Below are 13,089 nucleotides of genomic sequence, written 5' to 3'. Positions count from 1 at the left end.
TGCTGCCCTAATAACCAGGAGTTATTTCCCCAACCCCTGGGTCATACTGAGCAGATACCCTGTTATGCACAAAACAAGGGGTTTTGCCTCGTGTCCTATAAATGCATTTAATTTGAGATTCTCGGTCTCGTCCCTCATTGCTCAAGGGAAATGTTCTCTGCCTCGGCGGCCCCCTGGATTTCTGTCACTATTACTTTTCAAGGACTTTTTTTTTTTTTTTCTAACTTTTCTGACCACCACAGATCAAAGCTCGGGATGCCGCAGTTCTTAAGTCCCGAAGCTCAAAGTCTCCTCCGAATGTTGTTCAAGCGGAATCCTCTAAATCGATTAGGTGAGTTTCCCTGTGATCATCACTGTTTGTGCTCGGCCCCTTTAGACACCTTCATTTCTGGCCTTAAGGGGTTTCTCCCCTGATTATGGGATGTAAAGACTTTCTCTGACCTCCTAATAATCCAGAGCGCTTGTTTATCCAGCAGCGAACAGCTGATATTACTAATTACTGGACAGGATCGCAGGTCTTATGGGAACTGCACAAATACAAATACAAAACCAAATATATTAACAAAAGTATATAACAGAATATATATTTACAAAAAAAAACATTTTAAGATAATTATATATATTTATTTGCTAGATGGTGGCCCGATTCTAACGCATCGGGTTTTCTAGAATATGCATGTCCACGTAGTATATTGCCCAGCCACGTGGTATATTGCCCAGCCACGTGGTATATTGCCCAGCCACGTGGTATATTGCCCAGCCACGTGGTATATTGCCCAGCCACGTGGTATATTGCCCAGCCACGTGGTGTATTGCCCAGCCACGTGGTGTATTGCCCAGCCACGTGGTGTATTGCCCAGCCACGTGGTGTATTGCCCAGCCACGTGGTGTATTGCCCAGCCACGTGGTGTATTGCCCAGCCACGTGGTGTATTGCCCAGCCACGTGGTGTATTGCCCAGCCACGTGGTATATTGCCCAGCCACGTGGTATATTGCCCAGCCACGTGGTATATTGCCCAGCCACGTGGTATATTGCCCAGCCACGTGGTATATTGCCCAGCCACGTGGTATATTGCCCAGCCACGTGGTATATTGCCCAGCCACGTGGTATATTGCCCAGCCACGTGGTATATTGCCCAGCCACGTGGTATATTGCCCAGCCACGTGGTATATTGCCCAGCCACGTGGTATATTGCCCAGCCACGTGGTATATTGCCCAGCCACGTGGTATATTGCCCAGCCACGTGGTATATTGCCCAGCCACGTGGTATATTGCCCAGCCACGTGGTATATTGCCCAGCCACGTGGTATATTGCCCAGCCACGTGGTATATTGCCCAGCCACGTGGTATATTGCCCAGCCACGTGGTATATTGCCCAGCCACGTGGTATATTGCCCAGCCACGTGGTATATTGCCCAGCCACGTGGTATATTGCCCAGCCACGTGGTATATTGCCCAGCCACGTGGTATATTGCCCAGCCACGTGGTATATTGCCCAGCCACGTGGTATATTGCCCAGCCACGTGGTATATTGCCCAGCCACGTGGTATATTGCCCAGCCACGTGGTATATTGCCCAGCCACGTGGTATATTGCCCAGCCACGTGGTATATTGCCCAGCCACGTGGTATATTGCCCAGCCACGTGGTATATTGCCCAGCCACGTGGTATATTGCCCAGCCACGTGGTATATTGCCCAGCCACGTGGTATATTGCCCAGCCACGTGGTATATTGCCCAGCCACGTGGTATATTGCCCAGCCACGTGGTATATTGCCCAGCCACGTGGTATATTGCCCAGCCACGTGGTATATTGCCCAGCCACGTGGTATATTGCCCAGCCACGTGGTATATTGCCCAGCCACGTGGTATATTGCCCAGCCACGTGGTATATTGCCCAGCCACGTGGTATACTGCACAGAGCCACGTGGTATATTGCCCGTGACGTCATGGCAGGTCCTTCTCGCGCAGGCGCGCAGGGCCTGCGATGACGTCGCGGTCGCATGACTGTGATGTCACGGCAGGTCCTTCTCGTGCAGGGCCTGTGATGACGTCGCGGTCACATGACCGTGACGTCATGGCAGGTCCTTGTCGCACACCAACCTTAGCACCGGAACCTGCCGCTTGCATGGACCGGTCACCGGAGCGCCGGAAAGGAGGCGGAAGGTGAGTATATAATGATTTATTTTTTATTATTATTTTTAACAGATGTTTTTACTATTGAGGCTGCATAGGCAGCCTCAATAGTAAAAACTTGGTCACACAGGGTTAATAGCGGCGGTAACGGAGTGAGTTACCCGCGGCATAACGCGGTCCGTTACCGCTGGCATTAACCCTGTGTGAGCCATGACTGCGGGGAGTGTGGAGCGGGCGCTGGGCAGTGACTGCATGGGAGTAGGGAGGGACTAATCGGACTGTGCCCGTCGCTGATTGGTCGCGGCAGCCATGATAGGCAGCTGGCGAGACCAATCAGCGAATGAATATCCGTGACGGAAGTTGCCGACAGAAAGACGTAAGTACCCCTTAGACAATTATATATAGATAGATAGAGAGATAGATAGATAGAGATAGATATATATATAGATAGATATATATATATATAGATATATAGATAGATAGATATAGATAGATAGATAGAGATATATATATATATATATATATATATATATATATATATATATATATATATATATATATATATATATATATATATATATTTATTATACATCCTAATTAGCATAATTAACTCTGGAAAAAGTCTGATCTATCAAAGTGTAGAAACCATTACCTGTCTGTTCAACTCTGACAAAACAAATAAACATTTTTTATCGTTCACATCATCTCCACTCCATTATGCATTGAAAGTGAACAAGCCTTTGTTTTTACCGCAATATAATATCAATAAAAGCTACAAGTTTTCCGACATAAAACAAGCCCTCATACAAAAAAAATAAAAAAATAAAGAGCTAAAGTTGTAGCTCTTGGAACAAAGGAGAGAAAATAACAAAATTAATTTTGGCAGGAAAGAGTTAAGTGGAAAGGCCATAGCATGACCCTCCTACTGTCAGCCCCACCCCTGAGGAATAGGTCAGGCCTGCCATATCATCAGACTCGCCGGCCTCATCCAGGACCCCTCCAGTACAGTTTCCCTGTGGATAAGTGGGGGTCCGTGTCCTGAGACCCCTCGAGTCACTCATGCCAAGGGAGAGACGTGCTCAAGAAGTGCGAGTGGTGTACAGACCTGAGCTCTGCTTGGTGCTGCCGCCCTGAGCTCTGGGGTCCTACACTGATGAAAACCACTTAAAGGGGTTCTTAAAGGGGTTGTCCACTACTTGGAGGGGAGTTTAAGGGTTTATTTTTTCATTGCGGTCGAGCATGGAGAATGAGAGGAGTTGCCCGAGTAGCGGACAGCCCCTTTACCTCGGACGTGCAGCAGAATTTGCCATCGGTCCCCGTGTTTAATGTCCGTTTCTTTGCTCCTAGGGGCCGGCTTGGACAGGGTGGAAGAAATCAAACGGCATCCGTTTTTTGCTACCATTGACTGGAATGTAAGTCGTCGTCTGTCCAGAAAACTTTGTGCTTCACATTCTCACCATTGTTAAGATCTCTGGTTTCTGTCAGCAAAAGGATAAAAGCTGAACACTTTAAGGGTTGTTCCTAATAAGCCAGTACCCTCTCTCCATGGTAACATGCTGATCACTGGAGACCCCCAGGGATCCTGAGATCGGGGCTCGGTAGCAAATAGTGCGGAGATGTGCATGTTCAGCCTTTGCTTCATTTCAAGATGGCCGTGATCTTGGGACCCCCATATGTCCCAGTGGCCCCCCAACGATTTGGGAATAACCTTTTACCCAGTCCTTCTCACAGCTGATTGGTTGTTGCAGTGTGTCAGTGTTGGTAAGAGCTAGCCGCCTAGTTTATAAAGGCAGGAGAGAGAGGAGTGCTGCTGACACTGTAACAACCCATCAGCTGTGCGACCAGAAAGTCTCATTATTCAGATATCTACTGATATTTCACTCTTCTGTCCGGTCCCTAGAAGCTGTACAGACGGGAAATTCAGCCTCCGTTTAAACCGGCGTCCGGGAAGCCTGAAGACACGTTCTGCTTCGATCCTGAGTTTACAGCAAAAACGCCAAAAGGTGAGAAGCTCTGGGATCCCAAATGAGACATAGTGCTGAATGTGGGGGATCCCAAACGAGACATAGTGCTGAATGTGGGGGATCCCATAACAAGACGTGGTTCTGAATGTGGGGGATCCCAGGACGAGACATAGTGCTGAATGTGGGGGATCCCAGGACGAGACATACTGCTGAATGTGCGGGATCCCAGGACGAGACGTAGTGCTGAATGTGGGGGATCCCAGGACGAGACACACTGCTGAATGTGGGGGATCCTAGGACGAGACGTAATGGTGACTGTGGGGGATCCCAGGACGAGACAGTGCTGAATGTGGGGGATCCCAGGACGAGACGTAATGGTGAATGTGGGGGATCCCAGGACAAGACATACTGCTGAATGTGGGGGATCCCAGGACGAGACATACTGCTGAATGTGGGGGATCCCAGGACGAGACATACTGCTGAACGTGGGGGATCCCAGGACGAGACATACTGCTGAACGTGGGGGATCCCAGGACGAGACATACTGCTGAACGTGGGGGATCCCAGGACGAGACATACTGCTGAACGTGGGGGATCCCAGGACGAGACATACTGCTGAACGTGGGGCATCCCAGGACGAGACATACTGCTGAATGTGGGGGATCCCAGGACGAGACATACTGCTGAATGTGGGGCATCCCAGGACGAGACATACTGCTGAACGTGGGGGATCCCAGGACGAGACATACTGCTGAATGTGGAGGATCCCAGGTCGAGACGTAATGGTGAATGTGGGGGATCCCAGGACGAAACATACTGCTGAATGTGGGGGATCCCAGAACAAGACGTAGTGCTAAATGTGGGGGATCCCAGGACGAGACGTAATGGTGAATGTGGGGGATCTCATAACAAGATGTAGTGCTGAATGTGGGGGATCCCAGGACGAGACATACTGCTGAATGTGGGGGATCCCAGGACGAGACATAATGGTGAATGTGGGGGATCTCATAACAAGATGTAGTGCTGAATGTGGGGGATCCCAGGACGAGACGTAATGGTGAATGTGGGGGATCTCATAACAAGACGTAGTGCTGAATGTGGGGGATGCCAGGACGAGACGTAATGGTGACTGTGGGGGATCCCAGGACAAGACATACTGGTGACTGTGGGGGATCCCAGGACAAGACATACTGCTGAATGTGGGGGATCCCAGGACGAGACATACTGCTGAATGTGGGGGATCCCAGGACGAGACATACTGCTGAATGTGGGGGATCCCAGGACGAGACATACTGCTGAAAGTGGGGGATCCCAGGACGAGACATACTGCTGAACGTGGGGGATCCCAGGACGAGACATACTGCTGAACGTGGGGGATCCCAGGACGAGACATACTGCTGAACGTGGGGGATCCCAGGACGAGACATACTGCTGAACGTGGGGGATCCCAGGACGAGACATACTGCTGAATGTGGGGCATCCCAGGAGGAGACATACTGCTGAATGTGGGGGATCCCAGGACGAGACATACTGCTGAATGTGGGGCATCCCAGGACGAGACATACTGCTGAACGTGCGGGATCCCAGGACGAGACATACGGCTGAATGTGGAGGATCCCAGGTCGAGACGTTATGGTGAATGTGGGGGATCCCAGGACGAAACATACTGCTGAATGTGGGGGATCCCAGAACAAGACGTAGTGCTAAATGTGGGGGATCCCAGGACGAGACGTAATGGTGAATGTGGGGGATCTCATAACAAGATGTAGTGCTGAATGTGGGGGATCCCAGGACGAGACATACTGCTGAATGTGGGGGATCCCAGGACGAGACATAATGGTGAATGTGGGGGATCTCATAACAAGATGTAGTGCTGAATGTGGGGGATCCCAGGACGAGACGTAATGGTGAATGTGGGGGATCTCATAACAAGACGTAGTGATGAATGTGGGGGATCCCAGGATGAGACGTAATGGTAAATGTGGGGGATCTCATAACAAGACGTAGTGCTGAATGTGGGGGATCCCATAACAAGACGTATTGCTGAATGTGGAGATCCCATAACGAGACGTAGTGCTGAATGTGGGGGATCCCAGGACGAGACATACTGCTGAATGTGAGGGATCCCAGGACGAGACATACCGCTGAATGTGGGCGATCCCAGGACGAGACATACTGCTGAATGTGGGGGATCCCAGAACGAGACATACTGCTGAATGTGGGGGATCCCAGGACGAGACATACCGCAGAACGTGGGGGATCCCAGGACGAGACATGCTGCTAAATGTGGGGGATCCCAGGACGAGACATACTTCTGAATGTGGGAATCCTATAACAAGACGTAGTGCTGAATGTGAGGGATCCCAGGACGAAACATACTGCTGAATGTGGGGGATCCCAGGACGAGACGTAGTGCTGAATGTGTGGGATCCCAGAACAAGACGTAGTGCTGAATGTGGGGGATCCCAGGACGAGACATACTGCTGAATGTGGGGGATCCCAGGACGAGACGTAGTGCTGAATGTGTGGGATCCCACCTAATCCTTCGTGCTGTGTCCATCCCCTCCTATTCCGCAGTCAGTACTGATCATAGCGACGGCTGATTCGATTCTTATACTGACACTCTGGGTCTATAGGGGAGACATTGGGGTGCCCCTCGAGGATCCCCATATACCGGAGCTGTGCTATGTCTGAGCACTTTATATTGGAATAGACATAAATAGTGAAATGCCCCCAATATATTGATACCCGTCCCCCATGTACCCCAACATCTGATCACATAGAGCCAGTCTAAGGAGGAGGCCATTGTATTAAACCGCTACAAATTAGAGAGTCAGAAAAGGGAATCTGTATCTCCTACGGGCAGAAGAGGATTTCCAACAATATTTTTGAAATTTTATCTGCATTGTTGTTTTTTTCTTGTTTAAGTTTAAATGCATTAATTTTAGGCCAAAAATAATTTCTCTAATTGAGTTTCATTAACAATGTTGTGCCGTGTTAGCTTTTCAGGCTGTTTATTTTTCCCTGCTTATATCTGGCTGCAGAATGAGTTAACTGAGGATCCGTCATTGAGCTCGTTCTGACGGCTTATAACCCTTATCTGTCTTCTCCTGAACTCCTCTCAGTGCTGATGTTTTTCACATTCTGTAGTTTTATTTAGTTTTTGGATAGCCAAAGACAAAGGAGAATTTTCTCATTTTTCAGTTTCAAGAATTAGTTTTCCTCTTTTCTTGATTGTTGGGCATCTGACCTGCTCTTCCCCTTTGGACTTTACACAGATGGAGTTTTTTGAGGTGGGCGAAGTTTTCAAGTGGAAACTGTTTTGTCCTTGTGTGAGGACTTTTTGGGGAAGTTTTGTTTCCCGGAGTGTTTTGCAGCCTTCTGATTGGACAGTAACAAACTATGGAGCAGATTCCATTCGGATCCATTTCATAGAAGTGGCCGCACTGTATTTCTGCTCCATCAGATGTTTCAGAACCTAAAATGGGGAAAAAACCCTCTGACAACTCTGCACACACAAGCGGCGGGGAAGTGTTACTATAAGTGACTTTTCAGCCGTTCTCCACATCCCCTGTGTGCACGCCGCCGTAGGGGCAGCACTGTCAGATCCAGACCTGTGTCTCTCTGCTACTCCTCCTGGCAGACACTTATGACCTCTCGTCTCGCCCTGCAGATTCTCCGGGGGTCCCACCCAGCGCCAACGCTCACCAGCTCTTCAAAGGCTTCAGCTTCGTGGCTCCTTCTTCCATCGAGGAGCATAAAATCTCTTCTGTGACAAGCGTCCTACCGATGGTACAGGTGACGGCGGGGGTGAGGCCGGTCTGTGCGGTCACCGGCGCCTAGGCTGAGGGTTTACTCTACCTTTACTTTTATCACAGCAGTTTCACGGGAGCCGCGCGCAATTCACAGACATCTACGACCTGAAGGAAGACATCGGGGTCGGCTCCTACTCCATCTGCAAACGGTGTATTCATAGGGCCACGAACATGGAGTACGCCGTCAAGGTACAGAGGGGGCAAATACTTACTGCAAAGGATGATGTGTAATAGCCGGACACTGTTGTCCTCTGTTATCAGTGTCTTAAGGTTTCTCCTGTCTCTTTCAGATCATAGACAAAAGCAAGCGGGATCCATCGGAAGAGATCGAGATCCTGATGCGATACGGACAACATCCGAACATCATCACCCTGAAGGATGTAAGTGCTGCACGCCGCGCCGTCCCCCTGCGCACCGCACCATCCCCCGTGCATCTTCCAGCTGACACCTTGGTGTGACATTGGGCAGGTGTATGACGATGACGGACGCTACGTTTACCTGGTTACGGAGCTGATGAAGGGGGGAGAGCTGCTGGATCGAATACTGAGACAGAAGTTCTTCTCTGAGCGGGAGGCCGGCGCCGTCCTGTACACCATCACCAAAACTGTGGACTACCTGCACTGCCAAGGGGTACGAGCCGCGCTGAATCCTCCACAACATTATGTATTATGTACAGTGCTGTGCAAAAGTGTTAGGCAGGTATGGAAACAATGCTGCAGAGTAAGAAGCTTCATCTATAGACCGCCTGTGTGTGGAGCGTCTTACTCTGCTGCATTTCTTGCACACCCGCCTCAGACTTTTGCACAGCGCTGTGTCCTTCCCTTCTTCAGGTCTTAAAAATACTTCTTTCTGCAGGTAGTTCACCGGGACCTGAAGCCCAGTAACATCCTGTACATGGACGACTCCAGTAACGCCGACTCCATCCGGATATGTGACTTTGGTTTTGCCAAGCAGCTGAGGGGAGACAACGGCCTCCTCCTGACTCCATGTTATACGGCGAACTTCGTGGCCCCGGAGGTATAAAAATCCACAAACACAGAGCACACAATAATGCCAAGTATAAGCACCGTCTCACTGAGCCGCCTGATTGTGGCCGCACCACTGATCGGCTCACATAAAGCCTGGCTTTGGTCAGAACTCGAAATGTCAGTGTAAAGCATGGAGGACAGATATAGCATCGTTTTCCTACTACTCTCACACTGAAGCTCACCGTGTAATATTGATGATGAACTGAGCGGCTCTTTACATAACATCCATTACCGACAGTGATCTCTACGAGGGGCTGCTCATCCCCCAGCCTGAAATGGCTGACAACAAAGAACAATACCTGCAGGGATCCTACCAAGTAAATGGCGAGATGGCCCCAGGGGATCAGTGTGATGTGCGGGTGTATTGTGAAGGTCGGGATTACTTTCTGGCTCTGGATGATGAGATTTTGTGCTTATATTTGCAGGTTCTGATGAGGCAGGGGTATGACGCGGCCTGTGACATCTGGAGCCTCGGTGTCCTCCTCTACACTATGCTCGCGGGGTAAGATTGGTGTTGTATGGTAACCCGGGGGAGCCGGGCTGTGTCTGATAACGGGGGACATATGGAATAAAGTGATGAGGAAATTCTTGTAGTACAAATGAATGACCACCGGAGGGCGCCAGTAATGTGTGAAGTGCATGAAATCTCTATGCGGCGTTGTGGGTGCGCTCTTATATTTACTCCCCTGTTATAAGCGCCTTGTGCTTCTTACAGGTACACGCCTTTTGCGAATGGCCCTAATGACACTCCGGAGGAAATCCTACTACGAATAGGAAGCGGGAATTTCTCCCTGAGCGGCGGGAATTGGGATACTGTGTCTGATGCGGCAAAAGTAAGTGCGCCCCATGAATGGTAAATGCGTGGTTTGTTATTTTTCTGAGTGACCTGAATCGTTTCCTTCCTGATGTAAGGACCTGTTGTCGCACATGCTCCACGTGGATCCGCATCAGCGATACACCGCCGAGAAGGTGTTAAAGCATTCCTGGATCACCTGCCGGGACCAGCTCCCCCATTACCAGCTCAACCGACAGGACGCCCCCCACCTCGTCAAGGTAACGGCTGAGCGCACGATGAGGGACGCAGGACTGATGCTGTGTCCCAGTGTGAAAATTATAATTAAAAAAATGCCCTATGAGGTACAAAATAGACCAAAAAACTAGGGACTAGGCGGGGGGGGGGGGGGTAAAACGTGTGCTACAGGCTCAGAAGAAAAGTATACAATTACCATCTTACAGTTCCTCTGGCGCCACCCGGCCTCCCGCCGCTCTCTGGCGCCGCCCGGCCTCCCGCCGCTCTCTGGCGCCGCCCGGCCTCCCGCCGCTCTCTGGCGCCGCCCGGCCTCCCGCCGCTCTCTGGCGCCGCCCGGCCTCCCGCCGCTCTCTGGCGCCGCCCGACCTCCCGCCGCTCTCTGGCGCCGCCCGGCCTCCCGCCGCTCTCTGGCGCCCCCCGGCCTTCCGCAAAAATGGCACAAAACGTCGCTAAGAGAATCGGGCCGAGTTGCCCCTCCAGTGATCGGCTAAGACCACAGGGTAGAAGGGGATTGGTGAGGAGAGTATTGCCGCTTTTGTTTGTTATCCATTTTGAGCCAGGGGTGACATTTTTTACCTTGTGCACATCCCCTTTAAGAGTATAAAATAAGTTTTACCGACACTAGGAGACTATAGCTAAAATTGTCCTGGTGATGAAGACCCAAGAAAACGCACGGTACCATCTTACCTGTTCAATTCCAAGAGGCCAAATCTGGTGTTGTCTAGAAGCCTCCATGTTCACATCCGGGTTAGCAGCTGTGCAATTATAGAAGGGAGATGAGCGACATCTCCACAGAGGAGGAGAGACTGGTCGGAAAGCTCGTTCAGTCTTTCCCAGGGGTCCTCTTTAGGTCGTGTTCGCGGGAACTTGAAGCTTCCGGAGTTGCCCTCATGTTTGTGGAGGACCGCCCCCGACCTCGTGTAACTTTCTTCTTTCCCGTTCCAGGGAGCCATGGCCGCCACATACTCTGCGCTGAACCACAAGACTTTTCAGCCGCTCCTGGAGCCGGTCGCCGCCTCTAATCTCGCCCAGAGACGCAGCATGAAAAAGCGAACGTCGACGGACATGTAGAGCAGCAGGAGCCGTGGAGGAGGGACGAGGATCCCGATTACTTGAATATTCTGTACAGGTCTCCAGGGAGGATCATACTGTGCTTCATTATTACTTCATTATCAGGGTACGACACCGGGCCACGCTGACCACTCCTCACCTGACAACTACACATTCATCAAGATGCTGTAAATTCTGCGTTTATTCCAAGCCGGACCGCGCATATGTGAAGGATCTGGGCCGGAGGTCGCCCGTTATCTGGTAATATGGAGTCTGTCGCCTAGAGGTGACTTGGATCAGTGTTCAGCAGATGACACGGGGACGTCAAGTATTCACAACCCATCAATCCTGTACTGTGGGGGACGGGCACGGTCCGGACTCTATAACTTATTCTATTGGCTATCACTGTGTTCACCTTGTCGCTGTAGTCGTTAGGAAATCCTGGGGCGGCGGTCGCTGCCGGTCACCGGAACAAGTGCTTTACTCCCTGCTGTGAAGGCCTGCACTGCTGGTAGTCACCGGGCCGCCTGCCACCACCTGGACTCTGCCGTGGATTTGCCGTGCATTAATTTATCTAGGGTTGTATATAAGTCGTGCGTCGCGTTCAATTGTACAAATTTCTGTTTTTTTATGTTATTTTATTTTCTTGGTACCGGGAGATGATTTTACCCTCGATGGTAAAGTTTATATTTTTGTAGAATTAAGAACCAAAATAATAAAGATTGGAGGAAGCAGGAGGACGGCGAGGACCTTGGCGAAATGTCAGCAGAGGAGGGAGGCGCTGCGGGGGTAAGGTGTGGAATAACACAGGGGGGACCGGATGGGGGAGATCTGGGAAATCGCATCTGTCATTTTTAAAAATGGAACTGCAGATGGAAGAGGTGGAGAAACACTTAACAGAGCGGCTGATGTGCACTATGTATTGTATCCTGTGTGAGGTTCACGACTTATTCTTAGTCTTTGCCTTGTTCTTCGATGCGTTGTCGCTGTGCAGTGCCCGGGGTTGGCTGTTCTACCCACAAGTCACCGGATTGTGCCAATAGTTTTGCCTGGAGTGGTTTGGGCCATGCTTTTTATTTTCTTTGTACCTGTTGGGCGGTCCTCTTTCACGTTAGGGCCAGTTAGCCCCTCTTAGTCCCACACATGATCCACTGGACCCCAGTCTGCCTTTTAGGATGTTTTCAAAAAAGGAGACTTAACATTTTATGCCATTGCCCACACAGCTGATGACCTCGTCACAGTGTAGCCGTGTGGGTAACGGCCATTAAACATATCACTGCTGTGTGACATGTTCGTAATGGTGTCTATTCTGTTGGGCGAATCAGAAGTGAAGACGGTGTGGCTCCGTTTTCAGCGCCACGACCCCTCACACTGGTATTTAATGGTCTCCCAAACTAGCAAAACTGATTTTAATTAACTTTTAAGGTCGTTCTCAGGGCTTAGTCCTGATGATAATCACCCTGTGGTGCAGTTTTCACTCCCTTGTTCCACAAAAAGCACTGAAAGCCTTATGCACAGGAGGGCGCTCTGTGCTCCGCTCCAGCCCCTCAGTCACAGCGCCGTACACTCCCTGTACATTGATTGCTTCCCTTGAGCAAGCATTGCCTGAGCGAATACCCGGCCGTGCACACTGACACTGCAGGAGCCGAGTCGGCATGTACACCCGGTCAGTGCCGGTGTGCCATCATCCTTGTCTTGTCACCAGCCGCCGCTTACTACATAGACACACCCAGAAACTGCTGATTAGTGCAGCGATCGGCCATTGTAGATCGATAGAGAAATGAGAACTCCCCTGCTTGGCTCCTGCAGTGTCAGTGTGCAGAGACGGCGTATCCGTTCCAGAAAGCAAGAGCTGTTAACATGAGGGCTGGCTCGGTAATTGATTTGCATCAGCAAAGGAGGGAAGTTCTGTACAGGACTGTATAAGGCGTGACACTCCCTTTTAATAGTGGAGTTTCCCTTTAAGTGACAAAGCCCCCACAATCTCTGCTCCAGATAAAGATGCAGCTACTGTACCCCGGTCACCACTGCACTGTCCAGATTTAGATTCCAATGTTTGGCGCTGCC

At 50.5% G+C, this 13,089-nt stretch overlaps 1 protein-coding gene across 4 annotated transcripts in view; it reads left to right on the top strand.

Moving 5' to 3' along the window:
• The window catches only part of RPS6KA6 (ribosomal protein S6 kinase A6), a 65,863-nt gene extending 53,628 nt beyond the window's left edge, over positions 1-12,235 (top strand). Inside the window, exons 11-22 of one of the 4 annotated variants that reach the window (XM_077286456.1) lie at positions 243-331; positions 3,483-3,547; positions 4,036-4,138; positions 7,773-7,897; positions 7,978-8,103; positions 8,205-8,294; positions 8,383-8,544; positions 8,770-8,931; positions 9,368-9,444; positions 9,658-9,775; positions 9,855-9,995; positions 10,918-12,235. In XM_077286456.1, coding sequence (XP_077142571.1) covers positions 243-331; positions 3,483-3,547; positions 4,036-4,138; positions 7,773-7,897; positions 7,978-8,103; positions 8,205-8,294; positions 8,383-8,544; positions 8,770-8,931; positions 9,368-9,444; positions 9,658-9,775; positions 9,855-9,995; positions 10,918-11,043 — 1,384 coding nt within the window. In that variant the 3' untranslated portion in view covers positions 11,044-12,235. The remainder of the gene's footprint in view (positions 1-242; positions 332-3,482; positions 3,548-4,035; positions 4,139-7,772; positions 7,898-7,977; positions 8,104-8,204; positions 8,295-8,382; positions 8,545-8,769; positions 8,932-9,367; positions 9,445-9,657; positions 9,776-9,854; positions 9,996-10,917) is intronic. The other 3 variants (XM_077286459.1, XM_077286458.1, XM_077286457.1) reach the window with 3 other exon arrangements.
• The last annotated feature ends 854 nt before the right edge of the window (positions 12,236-13,089 follow it).

Source organism: Ranitomeya variabilis, chromosome 2 (genome assembly GCF_051348905.1).
Source record: "Ranitomeya variabilis isolate aRanVar5 chromosome 2, aRanVar5.hap1, whole genome shotgun sequence".
Taxonomy (NCBI): domain Eukaryota; kingdom Metazoa; phylum Chordata; class Amphibia; order Anura; family Dendrobatidae; genus Ranitomeya; species Ranitomeya variabilis.
Note: the sequence above shows the minus strand (reverse complement) of the source record. Positions and strands in the feature narration are given on the sequence as shown.